At 46.1% G+C, this 23,824-nt stretch overlaps 1 protein-coding gene across 2 annotated transcripts in view; it reads left to right on the top strand.

Annotated features, from left to right (window-relative positions):
* LOC120924637 (disintegrin and metalloproteinase domain-containing protein 33-like) overlaps positions 1 to 23,824 on the top strand; it is a 184,093-nt gene that overhangs the window by 97,006 nt on the left and 63,263 nt on the right. For both annotated transcript variants that reach the window (XM_040335650.1, XM_040335642.1), the window contains exons 4-6: positions 9,145 to 9,223; positions 12,091 to 12,167; positions 14,699 to 14,888. In XM_040335650.1, the coding sequence (XP_040191584.1) occupies positions 9,145 to 9,223; positions 12,091 to 12,167; positions 14,699 to 14,888 (346 nt within the window). The remainder of the gene's footprint in view (positions 1 to 9,144; positions 9,224 to 12,090; positions 12,168 to 14,698; positions 14,889 to 23,824) is intronic.

Here is a 23,824-nt window from a genome sequence, read left to right as displayed (position 1 = left end):
GATTTGGAGGGGCGCTTTGAGAACCCCCCAACATGGAACTAGAAGTTCTGAACCACTTGAGAACATCATCTACCACAAATTGGGGTCAATTGAAGGCAAAGTCAATCTCGTGAAAGTTGAGAAGATTAAAAATTAAAAAGTTTGAAAAATTACCAAAAAACACAAAAATTAAACCCCGGAAAGGGCAAGCTGAGCACGGTAGAGTGAGATTTGGGGGGGGGGCATGCCTTGAGAACCCCCCAACATGAAACTAGAAGTTCTGTACCACTTGAGAACATCATCTACCACAAATTGGGGTCAATTGGAGGCAAAGTCAATCTCGTGAAAATTGAGAAAATCAAAATGTCAAAATTTGAAAAACGACTACATTTTTTTAAAATACCACCCCAGAAAGGGCAAACTGAACAGTGAGATTTGGGGGGGAGCATGCCTTGAGAACCCCCCAACATGGAACTAGAAGTTCTGAACCACTTGAGAACATCATCTGCCATAAATTGGATCAATTGAAGGCAAAGTCAATCTTGTGAAAATTGAGAAGATTAAAAATTAAAAAAATTGAAAAATTACCAAAAAACACAAAAATTAAACCCCAGAAAGGGCCAGCTGAGCACGGTAGAGTGAGATTGGGGGGGGCATGCCTTGAGAACCCCCCAACATAGAACTAGAAGTTCTGAACCACTTGAGAACATCATCTACCACAAATTGTGGTCAATTGGAGGCAAAGCCAATCTCGTGACTTTTTTACGCTCATCACTGAGGAAAATTGAGAAAATAAAATGTTTTAATAATTAGAAAAATGACCAAAAAATTTTACAATCTCAACCCCAGAAAGGGCCAACTGAACTGGGTAGAGTGAGATTCGGGGGGCGCCTTGAGAACCCCCCCAACATGGAACAAGTTCTGAACCACTTGAGAACATCATCTACCACAAATTGGGGTCAATTGGAGGCAAAGTCAATCTCGCTAAAATTTGGAAAATAAAAAATTTAAAAAACGACCAAAAAAAATAAAAAATTCAACCCCAGAAAAGGCCAGCTGAACTGGGTAGAGTGAGATTTGGAGGGGCGCCTTGAGAACCCCCCAACATGGAACTAGAAGTTCTGAACCACTTGAGAACATCATCTACTACAAATTGGGGTCAATTGAAGGCAAAGTCAATCTGGTGAAAATTGAGAAGATTAAAAATTTAAAAATTTGAAAAATTACCAAAAGACACAAAAATTAAACCCCAGAAAGGGCCAGCTGAGCATGGTAGAGTGAGATTGGGGGGGGGGGCATGCCTTGAGAACCCCCCAACATAGAACTAGAAGTTCTGAACCACTTGAGAACATCATCTACCACAAATTGGGGTCAATTGGAGGCAAAGTCAATCTTGTGAAATTTTGACGCTCATCACTGAGGAAAATTGAGAATATAAAACATTTTAATAAATTAAAAAATGACCACAAAATTTCAAAATCTCAACCACAGAAAGGGCCAACTGAACTGGGTAGGGTAAGATTCGGGGGGCGCCTTGAGAACCCCCCAACATGGAACAAGTTCTGAACCACTTGAGAACATCATCTCCCACACATTGGGGTCAATTGGAGGCAAAGCCAATCTTGTGAAGATTGAGAAACTCAAAATGTAAAAAATTTGAAAAATTACTATTTTTAAAAAAAATTCAACCCCAGAAAGGGCAAACTGAACAGTGAGATTTGGGGGGGGGGCATGCCTTGAGAACCCCCCAACATGGAACTAGAAGGTCTGAACCACTTAAGAACATCATCTACCACAAATTGGGGTCAATTGAAGGCAAAGCCAATCTCGTGAAAATTGAGAAAATAAGAAATTAAAAAATTAGAAAAATTACCAAAAAACACAAAAATGAAATCCCAGAAAGGGCCAGCTGAGCTAGGTAGAGTGAGATTCAGGTAGGCATGCCTTAAGAACCCCCCAACATGGAACTAGAAGCTCTGAACCACTTGAGAACATCATCTACTACAAATTGGGGTCAATTGGAGGCAAAGTCAATCTCGTGAAATTTTGACGCTCATCACTGAGGAAAATTGAGATTTTTTTTTAATTACCAAAAACAAAAAACAGAAAGGGCGAGCCGAGCTGAGTAGAGTAAGATTTGGGGTGCAGGCCTTGAGAACCCCCCAATATGAACTACTTGAGAACATCATCTAGCACAAATTGGGGTCAATTGGAGGCAAAGTCAATCTCGTAAAAATTGAGAAAATCAAAATGTAAAATTGTGAAAAACGACCAACAAATTTAAAAATTCAACCCCAGAAAGTGCCAGCTGAACTGTGTAGAGTGAGATTCGGGGGGGGGGGGGCACACCTTGAGAACCCCCCAACATGAAACTAGAATTTCTGAACCACTTGAGAACATCATCTACTACAAATTGGGGTCAATTGGAGGCAAAGTCAATCTCGTGAAAATTGAGAAAATCAAAATGTAAAAATGTAAAAAACGACCAAAAAATGTAAAAATTCAACCCCAGAAAGTGCCAGCTGAACTGGGTAGAGTGAGATTCGGGGGGGGGGCACACCTTGAGAACCCCCCAACATGAAACTAGAAGTTCTGAACCACTTGAGAACATCATCTACCGCAAATTGGGGTCAAACTCGTGAAATTTTGACGCTTAGCTAGCTGAGCTAGAGTAGAGTAGAGTAAGATTTGGGGTGCATGCCTTGAGAACCCCCCAATATGAACCACTTGAGAACATCATCTAGCACAAATTGGGGTCAATTGGAGGCAGAGTCAATCTCGTAAAAATTTAGAAAATCAAAATGTGAAAATGTGAAAATGTGAAAAACGACCAAAAAATTTAAAGATTCAACCCCAGAAAGTGCCAGCTGAACTGGGTAAAGTGAGAACCCCCCAATATGGAACTAGAAGTTCTGAACCACCTGAGAACATCATCTACCACGAATTGGGGTCAATTGGAGGCAAAGTCAATCTTGTGAAAATTGAGAAAATAAGAAAGAAAAAAATTAGAAAAATTACCAAAAAAACACAAAAATTAAACCCCAGAAAGGGCCAGCTGAGCATGATAGAGTGAGATTCGGGGGGGGGCATGCCCTGAGAACCCCCCAACATGGAACTAAAAGTTCTGAACCACTTGAGAACATCATCTACCACAAGTGTTTGGATTGAAGAGGTTAAATGCGGCAGTCTCGGGGGGGGGGGGGGGTCCAGAGCTGCGTTTTCTCTGGTTGAAGTCATGTCTTTGGCGCCGATGCATCCAGCAACACATTCGCTAAATACAAATCCTCCTTTTACTGCTGCAACACCCCATAAATTGAACCCTCCCGATACTCGGCACCCAACATCTCCTTCTTCCCTCCGACAGATGACAGTCTGTCAGCTCTCCGCCGTCTTATAGAATGATGTCATCTGATTGGACGTGTGCCCGGAGTAGACGTGCTTAGAGATTCCTATACATGTGTCTGATCTTCATCTTACATTGTTTTTTCTTTTTTTAGGAGTACAATCCGTCTCTGCTCCAGGCCCCGTTCACCTCTCTGCATTTACAATCGCATGGCAAAAACGCACGCTGAGCTGCACATTTCGGAGATGCGCCACAAACGCGCATCGCCATTAAATGTTAATGGCACCCCCAAGCGTGCGTGTTTTATGAACTGCACAGCCACAGGGATTCACATGGTTGCGTCACCCGTACTCACTCACTAGATAGATGGGGCCAGATTCATAAAGACTAACGACGGGCGTATCAGTAGATACGCCGTTGTAAGTCCGAATCCGCGCAACTTTAAGCGTATGCTCAAACTGAGATACGCTTAAATGTTGCTAAGATACGACCGGCGTTAGGCTGCATTCACACCTGAGCGTCGGTCGTTTTTTTCAGCGTTTTTTTCCGGCGTTTTGGCGCACGTATTCATGCTTAGTTGCGCGTTTGCATACAGCGTTGTCCGACGTTTTTGTACTTCAACGTTTTTTATTTTAGCCAATAGGAAAAATTATCATCTTTTCATCACTTGTTGCTATGTTGGTAGATTTTTTTAATCTTCTGCCTGGGTGAAAAGTTCTATTGATTAAAGCGACAAAACGCCCGTATCAAACGCTCGTTGTCGCGCTAGTCGCTTGAATCGAGCGTTTCCATTACTTTCTATGGGAAATGGAAACGCTCAAATACGCCCAAACCGCCCGATACGCGCGACAAAAAAGGGTCCGGAACTTGTTTGAGCTACAGGCATTCGGCGTTTCGGCGTTCGGCGTGGAGATGTGAAACATCTCCATAGAGAATAATGTTATTTTTCCCCTCTAGCGTCTTTGAGCGTCGCGCTTCAGGCGACAAAACGCCTAGGTGTGAATGCAGCCTCAGTCTCCTATGCTGTCGTATCTTAACTGCATATTTACGCTGGCCGCTAGGGGCGTGTACATCGATTTACGCCGAGAATATGTAAATGATGTGGATACGCCTATTCACGAACGTACGCTCGCCCGTCGCATGTAAGATACTCCGTTTACGTAAGGGTTTTTTCAGGCGTAAAGATAAACCACCAAAAAGATGGCGCAGCCAATGTTAAGTATGGACGTCGGAACCGCGTCACATTTTTCAAATTTTATGTCGTTTGCGTAAGTCGTCCGTGAATGGGGCTGGACGAAATTTACGTTCACGTCGAAACCAATAAGTCCTTGCGGCGTACTTTGGAGCAATGCACACTGGGACGCCGTTCGTTAAAAACGTCAAATACGTGGGGTCACAAGTATTTTGCATAGAACACGCCCCCAACCAGCCTATTTTGAATTAGGCGGGCTTATGCCGGCCCAGTTACACTGCGCCGCTGTAAGTTACAGCGCAACTTCTTTGTAAATACATGACCTGCTGCTCTAACTTACGGCGGCGCAGTGTATCTGAGATACGCTACGCCCGCCAAAATCTATCTGAATCTAGCCTCGGATGTCTAAACAAAGATGGCGCTGTCCTTCTAAAGAGAGAATCCTCTGAAGGCACAGTCACGAGGAGTACTGCGAGAGTTAATACATACCTGAAGTTGTCACACTGACACGTTGCTTGTGCTTCTTTTAAATGATATCTGATGCTGGGTCATTGTTAACCTGTTGCCATCCAATGATAGCTACAGCGCGGGCTTACATTGCCAGGAGGGCGTCTATTGACCAGCAGTGTGCTTTATCTTTTCTGATTAGGGAAGGTGTGCACCACAGAGAACTAAACTGTATTGTCATGGGAAGCAAAGGCTCAAGGCTGATCGTCACTATGTATGACTTATCAACAGGGATGGACTGGCCATTGGGACTACAGAGAGTTTCCCGGTGGGCCGATGGCTCAGTGGGCTGGCTTCAGTGACAGCAGACGGCCGCCCCCCTCCGCTCCTCTGTCTCTCCCTTCCCGCAGCCATTGGAACTACAGGGAGTTTCCTGGTGGGCCGATGGCTCAGTGGGCCGGCTTCAGTGACAGCAGATGGCCGCCCCCTCCGCTCCTCTGTCTCTCCCTCCCCGCATCGCTCACCTGGGGGGGAACAGAGAAGCAGGGGGAGGACCAGAGAAGCATGGGGGGAGGGGACAGACAGCTGACTCAGCAGCTATGGCCTGGGAGTTTCTCACTTCTGCCTAATCTTGTCCCATAAGAGGGGGGGGGCACCAAACTCATTATTTTCCCCGGGTGAAATAATGTCTAGCTTCCCCACTGGTACTGCCTATAAGAGTACCAGTACCAACCGTTCTACTCTAATAAAGTAGAACGGCTAGTGGCTAGTGAAGGGGGAGAGGGGGCTTGGGTGGCCGGGGGGGGGGGGCTGCGAGAGTGGTCCGGCCGCCATGGGAGAGACCTGTCAAAGTGGGCCAGTCTGGATGAAGTCCAGGGCCAAATTTTTGTCCCAGTCCAGCCCTGCTTATCAAACAATATTGAATAATTGAATCTAGCCGACACATTAACACATTGATTAAGCACAAGATGAATGTCTAGCAGTGTATTTTACCCTTTCTGATTAGGGCAGGTGTGCGCCGCAGAGAACTAAGCTGCATGGTCATGAAAAGCAAATGGCAAAGGCTCAAGGCTGATCGTCACTATGTATGACTAAGGCTGGGTTCACACTACTACACTACTTTCATCCTACTTTGCTCTGCTACATCGGTCCTACATCCATCCTACTTTCATGAACAGGATACTACTTTGGTCCGACTTCAATGATATTCAATGGGCCTGAAGTAGGATCAATGTAGGACCAAAAGTAGTACAGGGAGCATTTTCAAAGTCGGACCGACTTGTGTAGGACGCTACAAGACGCTCTCATAGGGAAACATTGAATACAGAGCAAAGTAGGATGAAAGTAGTGTAGTAGTGTGAACCCAGCCTTAGGCTGGGTTCACACTTGTCCTACAACGGTCCTACATTGGGAGCTCATGTAGCATGACGTGTGAAAATCAATGTTTCCCTATGAGAGCTGTCTTAACTGGTCCTACACAAGTCGGTCCGACTTTGAAACTACTCCCTGTACTACTTTGGTCCTACTTTGATCCTACATCAGCCCATTGAATATCATTAACCACTTAAGCCCCGGACCAATATGCAGCCTAAAGACCCAAGGTGTTTTTACAGTTCGGGACTGCGTCGCTTTAACAGACAATTGCGCGGTCGTGCGACGTGGCTCCCAAACAAAATTGGCGTCCTTTTTTCCCCACAAATAGAGCTTTCTTTTGGTGGTATTTGATCACATCTGCGGTTTTTAGTTTTTGCGCTATAAACAAAAATAGAGCGACAATTTTGAAAAAAAAGCAATATTTTTTACTTTTTGCTGTAATAAATATCCCCCAAAAACATATATAAAAACATTTTTTTTCCTCAGTTTAGGCCGATACGTATTCTTCTACCTATTTTTAGTAAAAAAAATCGCAATAAGCGTTTATCGATTGGTTTGCGCAAAATTTATAGTGTTTACAAAATAGGGGATAGTTTTATTGCATTTTTATTATTTTTTTTTTTTTTACTACTAATGGCGGCGATCAGCAATTTTTTTTGTGACTGCGACATTATGGCGGACACTTCGGACAATTTTGACACATTTTTGGGACCATTGTCATTTTCACAGCAAGAAATGCATTTAAATTGCATTCTTTATTGTGAAAATGACAGTTGCAGTTTGGGAGTTAACCACAGGGGGCGCTGTAGGAGTTAGGGTGCACCTAGTATGTGTTTAAAACTGTTTGGGGGTGTGGCTGTAGGAATGACGTCATCGATCGTGTCTTCCCTATAAAGGGAATGACGCGATCGATGCGCCGCCATAGTGAAGGACGGGGAAGCCGTGTTTACATACGGCTCTCCCCGTTCTTCAGCTCCGGGGAGCGATCGCGACGGAGCGGCTATAAACAAATAGCCGCGCCGTGGTCCCGGATCGCTCCCCGAGCGGACCGACCTCCGCATGTAGTGGGGGGGGGTCCCGATCGGACCCCCCACCCGCTAATAGGCGAGGACGTACGTGTACGCCCATGTGCCTGTACGTGCCATATTGTGGACGTATATGTACATGCGGGGGTCGGGAACTGGTTAAAGTAGGATCAAAGTAGGAGCCTTGTCCTAACCATCTGACTTTTGACATCCGACTTGTGATTACAGCAGCAGTAAAAGGAATTTATCTCACTCTGGGATTGTTTTGATTGGTCAAAGAACAAGTCAGACTATCACAAAGTCGGATCAAAGTAGTATCCTGTTCATGAAAGTAGGATGGATGTAGGACCAATGTAGGATCAGTGTAGGACCAATGTAGCAGAGCAAAGTAGGATCAAAGTAGTGTAGTAGTGTGAACCCAGCCTCAGGCTGGGTTCACACTACTACACTACTTTCATCCTACTTTGCTCAGCTACATTGGTCCTACATCCATCCTACTTTCATGAACAGGATACTACTTTGGTCCGACTTCAATGATATTCAATGGGCCTGAAGTAGGATCAATGTAGGACCAAAAGTAGTACAGGGAGCATTTTCAAAGTCAAACCGACTTGTGTAGGACGCTACAAGACGCTCTCATAGGGAAACATTGAACACAGAGCAAAGTAGGATGAAAGTAGTGTAGTAGTGTGAACCCAGCCTTATCAAACAATAATGATTACTTGAATCTAGCTGACACTTTAACCCATTGATTAGGCACAATATGAATGTCCAGCAGTGTGCTTTACCTTTTCTGATTAGGGAAGGTGTGCACTGCAGAGAACTAAACTGTATTGTCATGGGAAGCAAAGGCTCAAGGCTGATCGTCACTATGTATGACTTATCAAACAATATTGATTACTTGAATCCAGCTGACAGCCGACAATTTAACCTATTGATTAGGTACAAGATAAATGTCCAGCAGTGTATTTTACCTTTTCTGATTAGGGCAGGTGTGCACTGCAGAGAATTAAGCCACATGGCCATGGGAAGCAAATGGCAAAAGCTTAAAGCTGATCATTACTATGTATGTTTTTTAAAACAATATTGATTACTTGAATACAGCCGACTCTTTAACCCATTGATTAGGCACAAGATGAATGTCCAGCAGTGTATTTTACCTTTTCTGATTAGGGCAGGTGTGCACTGCAGAGAACTAAGCTGCATGGTCATGGGAAGCAAATGGCAAAGGCTCAAGGCTGAAGGCTGATTATTACTATGTATGACTTATCAAACAATATTGATCAATTGAATCTAGCCGACACATTTACCCATTGATTAGGCACAAGGTAAATGTCCAGCAGTGTATTTTACCTTTTCTGATTAGGGCAGGTGTGCACTGCAGAGAACTAAGCTGCATTGATAGGAAGCTTTGTACAGCACCCTGCCGGCCCCTCCCGCCAGCCATGATCTGCTTGCATCGCATTGTATAAAATAAGATGTGTAATGAAACACCAGGGGGCGCTAATCTGGTGGTGTAGTAAAGAATAAAATCTGTGTGGCAACGCATTTCAAAGCCCCTTGACAAAAGGGGCTGGGTGGCTCCAACACATGCAGCCACACCCCCCCCCCCCCTGTCCGGCCCCCGCAGTGAAGATCTGTATAATATCCTATGGTCTTGTCATTGTCTCTCAGCCCGGTTTTGCTGAAATATGGGACAGCATTGATCCGTTGGGGGGGGGCGGGGCTTAAGGTTCTTGTAAATGAGCCCACTTGCTGACTTTTGTCGTCCTTCCTTCCCGCAGCCTCCTGCTATCTCCCGAATTCACCGAGACGCATTACACCGCAGAGGGCGAGAGGGTGACGGTGACCCCCAACCACACGGTGAGAACTATAAAGACTTTTTTTAGGTTTTGAGCTGGTTGTTGTTTTTTTTTTGTTTTTTTACTGATCTGAGGCTAAATAATAAGTGAATATTTAAAAATATTAATGCAAATAATATATTTATAATGCATATAAAAAGACAAAAAATAATCATATTTATTATGCATATAAAATATTTTAAAACATAAAACCAAAAATAATAGAAAAACAACAAAATGCTAAATAATAGAAAAATAATAAAATGAAAAATAATAGAAAAATAATAAAATGCTAAATAATAGAAAAATAAAAACATGCTAAATAATAGAAAAATAATAAAATGCTAAATAATAAAATGCTAAATAATAAAAAAATAATAAAATGCAAAATAATAGAAACATAATAACATGCTAAATAATAGAAAAATAATAAAATGCTAAATAATAAAATGCTAAATAATAGAAAAATAATAAAATGCAAAATAATAAAATGCAAAATAATAGAAAAATAATAAAATGCAAAATAATAGAAAAATAATAACATGCTAAATAATAGAAACATAATAAAATGCTAAATAATAGAAAAATAATAAAATGCTAAATAATAGAAAAATAATAATGTAGGAAAAGACAAACCCTTTACCAGAAACGGGGGGGGGGGGGGTACAGATTGTGCTTGATTAGCTGCCTTCTCAGCTACTGTAGCCAGGGAATGGCAGCTGTGAACCCAGGAGTGATGTGATACTTGTTGCTTCCGGGTTCATACATTGCAAGGAGGGGGTGGAGGGTTGGACCTCCTTTGTCTCTCCTGCCCTCCACTGCAGCTAATAAAGCAGAGATTGTCCTTGATTAGCAGCATTCTCTGCTACAGTATCCAGGCAATGACAGCTGTGAACCCAGAAGTGAAGTAATACTTGTTGCTTCCGGGTTTACTAGCTGCAAGGAGAAAATGGGGGTTGATAGAGAAATTGGGGGTCTATTAGGCCTCCTTTTCTCCCCTGCCCTCCACTGCAGCTAATTGAGTACAGATTGTGCTTTATTAGCTGTCTTTTCAGATACAGTAGCCAGGAAATGACAGCTGCGAACCCGGAAGTGACGTAATGCTTGTTGTTTCCGGGTTCACTAGTTGCAAGGAGGGAATGGGGGTTGATGGAGACATTAAGGGTTCTATTAGACCTCCAATGTCTCTCCTGCCCTCCACTGTAGCTAATCAAGTACAGATTGTGCTTGATTAGCTGCCTTCTCAGCTACAGTAGCCTGGGAATGGCAGCTGCGAACCTGTGTTGCTTGTGATCTAGGGACTAGGTTGTTCAATGTATTGTAAAAACGACTGGACACTTCTACGGCCACCCAGATCACTTTTACATGACAGCTGAGAGCGGTCTGAATAAAATCAATACCCAAACTCGCTTTACCCCCTCGACCAGCGGGTCGTTTATAAATTTACCCTGGTAGACAAGGGGTCAAGGTGGTTTTCAAGGGTGCAGGTCAGATCCTTTGAATGTATTCCTGTCTCCTGGCTCCATCTAGTGGCCAAAATCAGAGGCGTTGCTAGGGGGGTGCGGGGGGTGCGGTCCGCACCGGGTGACACCCGCTAGAGGGGTGACACCATCCCGTTTTTTTTTAGCTGACATGCCCAGCCTGCCCTGTGCAATCCCAGCCTGCCCTGTACCACCCCAGCCTGCTCTGTGCCATCCCAGCCTGCTCTGTGCCATCCCAACCTGCCCTGTATCACCCAGCCTGCCCTGTACCACCCCAGCCTGCTCTGTGCCATCCCAGCCTGCTCTGTGCCATCCCAACCTGCCCTGTATCACCCAGCCTGCCCTGTACCACCCCAGCCTGCCCTGTACCACCCCAAACAGCCCTATACCACCCCAAACAGCCCTATACCACCCCAGCCTGCCCTGTACCCCCCCCCCCAAACAGCCCTGTACCACCCAGCCTGCCCTGTACCACCCCAGCCTGCCCTGTACCACCCAGTCTGCCCTGTGCCACCACAGCCTGCCCTGTACCACCCCAGCCTGCCCTGTACCACCCCAAACTTTCCCATGCCACCCCAACTTGCCCTGTGCCACCCTAACTTGCCCTGTACCACCCCAATCTGCCCTATGCCACCATAACTTGCCCTGTACCACCCCAACCCTTCCCATGCCATCCCAACTTGCCCTATGCCACCCTAACTTGCACTATACCACCCCAACCTGCCCTGTACCACCCTAACTTGCCCTGTACCACCCCAACCTGCCCTTTGCAACCCTAACTTGCCTTATACCACCCCAAACTACCCTATATCACCCCAACATGCCCTATACCACCTTAACCTGTCCTATACCACCCCACTATACCAACCTGCCACTATACCACTCTATACTACCCTAACCTGCCACTATACTGCCCTATACTATCATTTACAGGGGCTGGTTTGGGGTGCGCCCCGTGCCCGTGCGCTGCCTGATTGGTGCTGGCAGCCTAGACATGGGGGGGGGGGGGGGGTGACACCATGTTTTACCGCACAGGGTGACGCCACTGGCCAAAATGCGGTATATTTCCTCACTGTGGTATTCCAGAAAACTGTACCACATTTTGGCCACTAGATATAGCTCACCGATCACAGAAATCGATCTATCACTGAAATGATGGGCAAAATTTGAGCAAATGTGTGTGACGGAGGGTTTATAAGTAGACCCCCCCTTAATAAAATAAACCAAACTATCCTAAATAGCCCACCCCATCAAAAGAAACACCCTTTAAATAAAGAAAAGCTCTTTGTGCTGGCCCAGCTCCCCTGCCCCTCCCAGCCTCAGAGCACTGGAGGATGATGGGATTTGTAGTTCTTTTTTTGACATGTGATACTGGTATTGTGCTGACACTTTGTTCTGTACTCGACAGGAGCATTGCTACTACCACGGCCGGGTGTGGGGGAGCGAGGAGTCCTCCGTGGCTCTCAGCACCTGTGAAGGAATCAGGTAATTTGGTGTCCCCCCCCCTCCCCCCAGGGATATTCTACTGGTTCTATAATTAGGAGATGTAACAAGTAAAGAATATATATATATTTAGTGCTTCCTAAGTGTGAGTGTGCAGCACGCCGGAGAGCCGGACCGCTGCTTTCCCTCCACAAGTACAGAGGTGTGACTCCCCCTCCGCACGCCCTCCAATCAGAAATACGACTCGGGGTGAGGAGTAATGTTTATTGGAGCACCGGACAGTTACTATGACTGAACCAATCTCTGCGCAGTATATTCTGTGACCCCAGAGCCCTCTAAACATCCCGTGCCACCCCTGTGACTCCAGAGCCCCCTGTGCCACTCTGTGACTCCAGAGCACCCTGTGACTCCAGAGCACCCTATGTCACCCTGTGACTCCAGAGCGCCCTGTGACTCCAGAGCACCCTGTGTCACCCTGTGACTCCAGAGCACCCTGTGACTCCAGAGCACCCTGTGTCACCCTGTGACTCCAGAGCACCCTGTGACTCCAGAGCACCCTGTGTCACCCTGTGACTCCAGAGCACCCTGTGACTCCAGAGCACCCTGTGTCACCCTGTGACTCCAGAGCACCCTGTGACTCCAGAGAACCCTGTGTCACCCTGTGACTCCAGAGCACCCTGTAACTACAGAGCGCTCTGTGACTCCAGAGCACCCTGTGACTCCAGAGCACCCTTTGTTACCCTATGACTCCAGAACACCCTGTGACTCCTGAGCACCCTATGTCACCCTATGACACCTGAGCACCCTGTGACTCCAGAGCACCCTGTGTCACCCTGTGACTCCAGAGCACCCTGTGACTCCAGAGAACCCTGTGTCACCCTGTGACTCCAGAGCACCCTGTAACTACAGAGCGCTCTGTGACTCCAGAGCACCCTGTGACTCCAGAGCACCCTTTGTTACCCTATGACTCCAGAACACCCTGTGACTCCTGAGCACCCTATGTCACCCTATGACACCTGAGCGCCCTGTGACTCAAGAGCGCCCTGTATCACCCTGTAACTACAGAGCGCCCTGTGACTCCAAAACACCCTGTGACTCCAAAGCACCCTGTGACTCCAGAGCACCCTGTGACTCCAGAGCGCCCTGTGACTCCAAAGCACCCTGTGACTCCAGAGCACCCTGTGACTCCAGAGCGCCCTGTGACTCCAAAGCACCCTGTGACTACAGAGCACCCTGTGTCACCCTGTCACTCCAGAGCACCCTGTAACTACAGAGCGCTCTGTGACTCCAGAGCACCCTTTGTTACCCTATGACTCCAGAACACCCTGTGACTCCTGAGCACCCTATGTCACCCTATGACACCTGAGCGCCCTGTGACTCAAGAGCACCCTATCACTCCAGAGCAAACTGTGACTCCAGAGCAAACTATGACTCCAGAGCACCCTGTGACTCCAGAGCACCCTGTGACTCCAGAGCACCTGTGTCACCCTGTCACTCCAGAGCGCCCTATGACTCCAGAGCACCCTGTCACTCCAGAGCACCCTGTGTAACTCTGTGACTCCAGAGCACCCTGTGACTCCAGAGCACCCTATGACTCCAGAGCACTCTGTGACTCCAGATCACCCTGTGACTTCAGAGCACCCTGTGTCACCTTATGACTCCAGAGCACCCTGTGACTCCAGAGCGCCCTGTGACTCCAGAGCGCCCTGTGACTCCAGAGCACCCTGTGACTCCAGAGCGCCCTGTATCACCCTGTGACTCCAGAGCACCCTGTGACTCCAGAGCACCCTGTGTCTCCCTGTGACTCCAGAGCGCCCTGTGACTCCAGAGCACCCTGTGACTCCAGAGCGCCCTGTGTCACCCTATGACTCCAGAGCACCCTATGACTCCAGAGCACCCTGTAACTACAGAGCGCCCTGTGACTCCAGAACGCCCTGTGACTCCTGAGCACCCTGTGTCACCCTATTACTCCAGAGCACCCTGTGTCACCCTATGACTCCAGAGCACCCCCCGGATACCCGTGCCCCATGTACCCTCTGGCATGCTCCTGTAATCTTCTGCACAGACTCTCTCCCTATGGATACAGACCGGTGTCTATGACATACAGTATATCTCTTCAGATCCTCCAGTCCAACCAGTTAGGCCCAAAGATGTTTCCACCCGTGTCAAAATCTCAAAATTCATTTTTTTTAACACCTAGGACCATAAACAATGGAATTATGACCGGTCACATTTAGGAAAACCGCCTGTGGAAATGACCAGCCCATTCCGAGATATGAGCAGCTAAAGTTCTATGAAAATCTCCACTTTTCCTGCACACGCCCAGCTTAGCCCCTCCTCCGCCAACCTTCTCAGATTCCCATTGGTCACTGAACCCTTCATCACAAAGCAAGGGCGAGGCCAAGCTGGATTTTACAAGAAATTTTCGAGATTTGCTTATAACTTCAGCTGCAGATATCTCTCTGGATTTTACTCACCAGAAGGGACCTCTGCTGCTTTTTTTTTTTTTTGTGTGTGCTCCATCTGAATCTCCCAGCTTTATTTATAAATGTGAACATTTTTCCTTTTCCCAGTGGCCTGATTGTCCTGGACGCCAACAACAGCTTCTACCTCCAGCCGCTGGCAGCGCCGGGCTCTGGCAGCCACGTGTTGTACCGCACAGAAGATCTGCCCATTAAAGGTGGGGGCTGCGGCCATGGGGACCCCTCATCAACTGCCACCTCTCACCTCAATGAACTTCTATCCCAGGCTGGCCATCACAGGGTAAGACTGCCCCCTCTCAGCCACTGGTGGTAACGACATAGGGCCAGTATGAGCAATGGGGAGAATTTTCCTGGGCCAGGACCGGAGAGAAACCGTGATATGTGTAAGAATGTAAAATTAATAACTAATATTCTCATAGCTTCAAGGGCGTATCTGAATGAAGATCATTCATAGTCAGGTTGATTTGAAAATAACGTGTGAGTTTATTGTCACACAGGTGGCATCACAAACACAATGAAAAATAGTATAAAGTTCAGTTTAGCGTAGATGAAAAGTATCTGGAATTGGATCGATAGTATAGTAGCAAGCTTATGAAAGCATGTGAGCAGCCTCAGGCATGTTGTCTTCTGAGATTTTCCAAAGTGATGCCGGAAGAAACAGGAAATGACGTTTGACTTCTGGCTTCAGCTGTTCTCCTAGTCTATATGTCAGTGTTGTCTTTCAAAGAGGGTGTGAATTAGTGTGTCTTAGTTTAAGTGTGTATCAGTGTGTCATGCAAGTGTGTGGTGCAAATGTGTCCAGCCTTCTTTAAAGCAAAGCTTAAATATATGTTACAAGTGAACGTCATGACCTCATACGGCCCAGGCTTAGACCCTTGTATGGCAAATATTAATATCTGCTAGGTTCAGCAATATGAAGATCTTAGCACAGAGTCGTATGGAGTTTGATTGACAGGCACACATGTGACACTCTATACTTAGAGTAGTGTGCTTGATGATGCAATGTCATAGAACATATATTATCAGCTATAAAGCTATAACTTCATTAAGTAACTATATACTAATACATATCAGTATGACTAAGACTTCACTTAAACTAGCTCTAAATAATTAAACAACAATATCAAATAAATAGCTAAGTTATGGATAATCTGTGATTTTAACTTTAAAGCATGTAAAAACATGTCAGCTCTGACACATGAACTCTATGTGTATACTTATCTGTTAGCCTGCTGACCTCCTGAACTCATGTCAACTTTGGACATAGTAGAACAACTGCCTGACAGTCAAATCTTATGTCATTCTCAAATCGGTTGACCAGTAATGCTCAGTTTTGGATAGAAGAATTATGTCATATCAATTGATCAAGGTCATTCATTCATACCTAATTATTATGATTAATCATAAATCAAAATATGTTTTGCAAGCTTGCCATGAATTGCCGAATTATGAATTTGCAATAATATTCTAACAATATGGTGGAGCAGACCTAGACCCAAATGTTTACTACACAGGCGCTGGACAGCTGGAACCTAGTGGGAGGACTAAAAGAAAGGGTGTGATGGGAGGAGTCACAAGACTCTCTTAAACTCCCATAACATGCTGGGGAATGCATAACACTCAGGAGCAGAGCCAGGAAATGTGGGGAGGAGCTATTATGGTCATCCCTACCAGACATGAGGGTGACTTAGCACACTGGACTCCGTTTAAAACTGAAAAGGGGTGGAGCCCGTACAAATAGGCTTCCCCAGCATGACCTGGAGAAAGAGCCTCGGGGGTGGGGCTTTTCAAGGTCCTTCAGAAGCAGCTTCATCTGTGCTAAAGAAATAAAAACAGAGGATGTCATTATTTCCCTTGTGGATATACAATGGATTTCATTCTGATCCCCTGGCTTCAGTATTTTCTTTTTTTAGTCTTCAGACCAGGAGCTCCAACCACACCCTGGCTCTGTACTTTTTCAAAGTTAGTGACAAATAGGTAGATTCAGGTACGTTCGCGTAACTTTGCGGCGGCGTAGCTTAACCACTTAAGCCCCGGACCAATACGCTGTCTAAAGACCCAAGGTGTTTTTACAATTTGTCACTGCGCTGCTTTAACTGGTAATTGCGCGGTCATGCAATGTTGTACCGAAACGAAATTTGCGTCCTTTTCTTCCCACAAATAGAGCTTTCTTTTGATGGTATTTGATTGCCTATGCGATTTTTATTTTTTGCGATATAAACGGAAAAAGACCGAAAATTTTGAAAACAAAAGATTTTTCTTATAACAAAAAGTAAAAAATATCGAATAAACTAAATTTTAGTCAAACATTTAGGCCAAAATGTATTCAGCCACATGTCTTTTGTAAAAAAAATCGCAATAAGCGTATATTTATTGGTTTTCGCAAAAATTATAGCGTCTACAAACTAGGGTACATTTTCTGGAATTTACACAACTTTTATTTTATGACTGCCTATCTCATTTCTTGAGGTGCTAAAATGGCAAGGCAGTACAAAACCCCCCCAAATGACCCCATTTTGGAAAGTAGACTGTGATACATTTGCCTATATGTCTCAGTTTACTGCTCCCTGCTAGCCCGGTTATTGATGTGCTAATGTCCCCTCACTATTTCTAAAGGTTAATTGATCTATTGTGTTGTGTGAAGGAGAGCTGGGTTTAAGTGGCTTGTGTTAATTATTCTGATTGCTTCATTGTGGTAATTATCTCCCTATATGCGGGGTCGAGCGGTCTAGTTAATGTATTCAGTACAGCTAGTGCTCAGCGTCATTGATGTCATTGTCTAAAGAAAATGTGTTTTCAGCATCGGCCCCGTCGTGTCTACCTATAATCTGTATGGAAGCCCCAGTGTGAGGGGGGCGGAGATTTGTCATTGTAACAGTTTTGGAAATGACATATAAGCTGTGTGTGATAACATTAAACTCTGTGTTGTTCAAGCAGTAAGCTGGTCTCATGTGTGGCTTTCTGGGCGATTCCAGGGATATCCCTCCTCGTGGAATATTGGGGTGATTTTTGTTATGGGAAGAAGGGAACGTTGACGGGGATATCATACCGATACCGTCACAATTGGTTGGTAGCAGTGGGATTTTTCCCTTCTATTCCCCTTCACACCCGGATTCCAAGCAGACACTGGAAGAACTACTGGAAGTTCGTGGAAGGATTGCTAGCAACAAAACCAAGCGGGTCATCATAGCAGAATCAATGGAGCTAGACCAGGAGGACGGGATTGCAGCAACGCCAGCAGTACAAGAGATGGAGACACCAGTGATTCAGGAGGAGGAATCGCCAGCCAACAAGCTAATGAGAGAGAAGCTAGCGTGGTTCGGCCCGAACCCAACGCCAGATGTGGTACTGAAAGTGATGGACCTGTTAGCGAAGGAGGCTAAAGAAATAAGGGACGCAGAACTACAGAAGGATAAACAAATAAGAGACGCAGAGCTACAGAAGGCTAAAGAAATAAGAGACGCGGAGCTACAGAAGGATAAACAAATAAGGGACGCAGAACTACAGAAGGATAAACAAATAAGGGACGCAGAACTACAGAAGGATAAACAAATAAGGGACGCAGAACTACAGAAGGATAAACAAATAAGGGACGCAGAACTACAGTTAAAACTGGCAGCAGTCCAACAAGCAGCCGCACATTCTCCAAACAGTGAGTACAGCACAGCAGACGCAAGGAAGATTCCGTTTAGCGCTTTTAAAGCTTTTGATGAAAAGGACTGTGAGATTGATAACTACCTGGCAGATTTTGAGCGACAATGTAACCTGCACCGAATAGCTAGAAGAGAGTGGGTTGCAATATTGTCAGGCAAACTGTCAGGCAAAGCTTCTGATGCTTTCCGGACCGTGCCAGATCAGGATATCCATAGCTACGCCCGGGTTAAAGAAGTGCTCCTGGCTCGTTATGCAGTAACCCCAGAGTCCCACCGACAGAAGTTCAGGGACTCACGCAAAACCACGAAAGACTCTTATGCGGAATGGGCATGCCAATTGTCCCGGTCGGCCTCTAACTGGGCTAACAGCAGCCAGGCCACCACCGCAGAGGACATTTTGCAACTAATGCTCCTGGAGCAATTTTACAATCACATCCAGACGGACGTCAAAGATTGGGTGAGAGATCGCAGGCCCATGACTCTACCAGAGGCCGCGAAGTTGGCGGATGAATATGCAGATACTCGCAAGACGAACCAGGTCACACCACAGGAACAACCTCCACCACAAACGGTGCCCTCACACCCACCAACCGCTAGATACCAACCTCCTAACAGACCGGTGACATCTAGCCCTCGCTATCCACGCCAGGAGGACAACGAACAACGCTGCTTCCGGTGCAAACAGCTGGGTCACTTCAAGCAGAATTGCCCCATGAATGACAACACCAGGTCAAATTGGTCTCAACCTGGGTACCGCCCACCAGCAGCAGCCCATTGTTTAGACTCGGCTTGGGATCCAAAGGAGCTGGGTCAGGAAGAACCATTGGGCACCCCTTACGAAGCCCTCATGGTACAATCTGTTATTACGGACAACAGGGAACACCATTGTCAGCTGGTCATGGGCGACAGCCCTGAGCCGGAGGGGCCCTGGAGGGAGCTGGGCAGAAAGAGGCACCGCCGGCCACCCTTCAAGAAGAAGAGGTCCTGGAAGCCGTATAACAAGCTGACCTGGGAGGAGAAGAAGCGACTGGAGGAGAGGGAGTCGCAGCGGGCGTCCCAGATGCGTGCCGAGATGTTCGCCAAGGGCCCGCCGGTGGCCCCTTACACCACCACCCAGTTCCTGATGATGAAGGACCACGTGGAGAGCCTGCAGGACATGAGCAAGCAGGAGCTGATCCGTGAGTACATAGAGCTGGAGGAGTGCATAAGCCGCATGGAGGAGGAGAACAACCACCTGAGGTCACAGCAGCATGAACTGGAGATGGAGCTGGAGAAGCTCCAAGAGGAGAACCGGCGGCTGCGGAGGGAGCAGGGGGTGGCTGACCTTATGGGGCTCTGATTCCCCTCCCCCCCCCCCCGGACTCTGAGCACCAGTGCTACAGCATTTCAACAAATATAACTTTTTCTTTTTATGAATCTCCTGGGATTGTCACTTCAGAGCCATAACCTGCCCCCTCCCATAGCGGGACACCTAGACGGCGGCGCACAGACCCATTCGCTGTCTTCACACTGACTTCTGGTGACTTTGCAGATCGCACAAAGACTTGGGGACTGACCGGCGTGTGATCTGACGACCCGGTGACATACCTGAGTCTGAAGCAGTTGCCAAGGGAGGTCAGTCATGCCAAACGGAGTTAACCTCTGACTAAAAGCTCTGAACCCGTCAACCCTACTGGACCAGGAAAGGTCCAACCGGGTTTGCCGGAGCAGGGAGCAAAAGGGGGGCCATTGTGATACATTTGCCTATATGTCTCAGTTTACTGCTCCCTGCTAGCCAGGTTATTGATGTGCTAATGTCCCCTCACTATTTCTAAAGGTTAATTGATCTATTGTGTTGTGTGAAGGAGAGCTGGGTTTAAGTGGCTTGTGTTAATTATTCTGATTGCTTCATTGTGGTAATTATCTCTCTATATGCGGGGCCGAGCGGTCTAGTTAATGTATTCAGTACAGCTAGTGCTCAGCGTCATTGATGTCATTGTCTAAAGAAAATGTGTTTTCAGCATCGGCCCCGTCGTGTCTACCTATAATCTGTATGGAAGCCCCAGTGTGAGGGGGGCGGAGATTTGTCATTGTAACAGTTTTGGAAATGACATATAAGCTGTGTGTTATAACATTAAACTCTGTGTTGTTCAAGCAGTAAGCTGGTCTCATGTGTGGCTTTCTGGGCGACTCCAGGGATATCCCTCCTCGTGGAATATTGGGGTGATTTTTGTTATGGGAAGAAGGGAACGTTGACGGGGATATCATACCGATACCGTCACATAGACACCCCAAGGAAACTGCTGAGAGGCATGTTGAGTCCATTGAATATTTTTTTTTTTTGTCCCAAGTGATTGAATAATGACAAAAAAATAAAAATAAAAAAAAAATTACAAAAAGTTGTCACTAAATGATATATTGCTCACACATGCCATGGTTATATGTGGAATTGCACCCCAAAATACATTCTGCTGCTTCTCCTGAGTACGGGGATACCACATGTGTGGGACTTTTTGGGAGCCTAGCCGCGTACGGGACCCCGAAAACCAAGCACCGCCTTCAGCATTTCTAAGGGCGCAAATTTTTGATTTCACTCCTCACTACCTATCACAGTTTCGAAGGCCATAAAATGCCAAAATAGCACAAAACCCCCCCAAATGACCCCATTTTGGAAAGTAGACACCCCAAGCTATTTGCTGAGAGGCATGTCGAGTCCATGGAATATTTTATATTTTGACACAAGTTGCGGGAATATGACAAACTGATTTTTTTTTGCACAAAGTTGTCACTAAATGATATATTTCTCACACATGCCATGGTTATATGTGGAATTGCACCCCAAAATACATTCTGCTGCTTCTCCTGAGTACGGGGATACCACATGTGTGGGACTTTTTGGGAGCCTAGCCGCGTACGGGGCCCCGAAAACCAATCACCACCTTCAAGATTTCTAAGGGCATACATTTTTGATTTCACTCCTCACTACCTATCATAGTTTTGAAGGCCATACAATGCCAAGATGGCACACAACCCCCCCAAATGACCCCATTTTGGAAAGAAGACACCCCAAGCTATTTGCTGAGAGGCATGTTGAGTCCATGGAATATTTAATTTTTTTTGCCCCAAGTGATTGAATATTGACCAAAAAAAAGTTACAAAACGTTGTCACTAAATGATATATTTCTCACACATGCCATGGTTATATGTGGTATTGCACCCCAAAATACATTCTGCTGCTTCTCCTGAGTACGGGGATACCACATGTGTGGGACTTTTTTGGAGCTTAGCCGCGTACGGGACCCCGAAAACCAATCACCACCTTCAAGATTTCTAAGGACATAAATTTTTGATTTCACTCACACAAATCTTGAAGGTGGTGATTGGTTTTCGGGGGCCCGTACGCGGCTAAGCTCCCAAAAAGTCCCACACATGTGGTATCTCCGTACTCAGGAGAAGCAGCAGAATGTATTTTGGGGTGCAATACCACATATAACCATGGCATGTGTGAGAAATATATCATTTAGTGACAACGTTTTGTAATTTTTTTTTGTTTTGTTTTTTGGTCAATATTCAATCACTTGGGGCAAAACAGTTAAATATTCCATGGACTCAACATGCCTCTCAGCAAATAGCTTGGGGTGTCTTCTTTACAAAATGGGGTCATTTGGGGGGGTTGTGTGCCATCTTGGCATTTTATGGCCTTCAAAACTATGATAGGTAGTGAGGAGTGAAATCAAAAATGTATGCCCTTAGAAATCTTGAAGATGGTGATTGGTTTTCGGGGCCCCGTACGTGGCTAGGCTCCCAAAAAGTCCCACACATGTGGTATCCCCATACTCAGGAGAAGCAGCAGAATGTATTTTGGGGTGCAATTCCACATATAACCATGGCATGTGTGAGAAATATATCATTTAGTGACAACTTTGTGCAAAAAAAAATCAGTTTATCATATTCCCGCAACTTGTGTCAAAATATAAAATATTCCATGGACTCGACATCCCTCTCAGAAAATAGCTTGGGGTGTCTACTTTCCAAAATGGGGTCATTTGGGGGGGTTTTGTGCTATTTTGGCATTTTATGGCCTTCGAAACTGTGATAGGTAGTGAGGAGTGAAATCAAAAATTTACACCCTTAGAAAGCCTGAAGGCGGTGATTGTTTTTTGGGGTCCCGTACGCGGCTAGGCTCCCAAAAAGTCTCACACATGTGGTATCCCCGTACTCAGGAGAAGCAGCAGAATGTATTTTGGGGTGTAATTCCACATATGGGGGGAGTATGTTTTGCGCGTGGGTGTAAGCGTTACTGGCACTAACTAGCTACCTAGCGGCACCAGCGACACTAATACAGCGATCAGAAAAATGATCGCTTAGTGATGCTGGCAATAGGGGGGTGAAAGGGTTAACTCTAGGGGCAATCAGGGGTTAAAACCTTTATTAGAAAATGTATGGGGGTACCTAACGCTATAAAAACCTAGCGGGCGAACCTCAAAAAATAACTAGCTACCTAGCGGCACTAATACAGCGATCAGAAAAACGATCGCTTAGTGACGCTGGCAATAGGTGGTGAAAGGGTTAACTCTAGGGGCAATCAGGGGTTAAAACCTTTATTAGAAAATGTATGGGGGTACCTAACGCTATAAAAACCTGGCGGGCGAACCTCAAAAAATAACTAGCTACCTAGCGGCACCAGCGACACTAATACAGCGATCAGAAAAAAACGATCGCTTAGTGACGCTGGCAATAGGGGGTGAAAGGGCTAACTCTAGGGGCAATCAGGGGTTAAAAACCTTTATTAGAAAATGTATGGGGGTACCTAACGCTATAAAAACCTGGCGGGCGAACCTCAAAAAATAACTAGCTACCTAGCGGCACCAGCGACACTAATACAGCGATCAGAAAAACGATCGCTTAGTGACGCTGGCAGTAGGGGGTGAAAGGGTTAACTCTAGGGGCAATCAGGGGTTAAAACCTTTATTAGAAAATGTATGGGGGTACCTAACGCTATAAAAACCTGGCGGGCGAACCTCAAAAATAACTAGCTACCTAGCGGCACGAGCGACACTAATACAGCGATCAGAAAAACGATCGCTTAGTGACGCTGGCAAAAGGGGGGTGAAAGGGTTAACTAGGGGGTGATCAAGGGGTTAAAAGTGTTAGGTCCAGTGTAGCCCCCTACCCCCCCCCCAATAAAGGTTTTAACCCCTTGATCACCCCCTAGTTAACCCTTTCACCCCCCTTTTGCCAGCGTCACTAAGCGATCGTTTTTTTGATCGCTGTATTAGTGTCTCTCGTGCCGCTAGGTAGCTAGTTTTTTTTGAGGTTCGCCGCCATGTTTTTATAGCGTTAGGTACCCCCATAAATTTTCTAACGCTATAAAAACATGGCGGCGAACCTCAAAAAAAAACTAGCTACCTAGTGGCACGAGCGACACTAATACAGCGATCAGAAAAACGATCGCTTAGTGACGCTGGAAAAAGGGGGGTGAAAGGGTTAACTAGGGGGTGATCAAGGGGTTAAAACCTTTATTGGGGGGGGGGGGGGCTATCCTGGACCTAACACTAACTGCCTGACACTAACTGCCTGTCAC

The sequence above is a fragment of the Rana temporaria genome, chromosome 1, assembly GCF_905171775.1.
Source record: "Rana temporaria chromosome 1, aRanTem1.1, whole genome shotgun sequence".
In the NCBI taxonomy this organism is placed as follows: Eukaryota; Metazoa; Chordata; class Amphibia; order Anura; family Ranidae; genus Rana; species Rana temporaria.
Note: the sequence above shows the minus strand (reverse complement) of the source record. Positions and strands in the feature narration are given on the sequence as shown.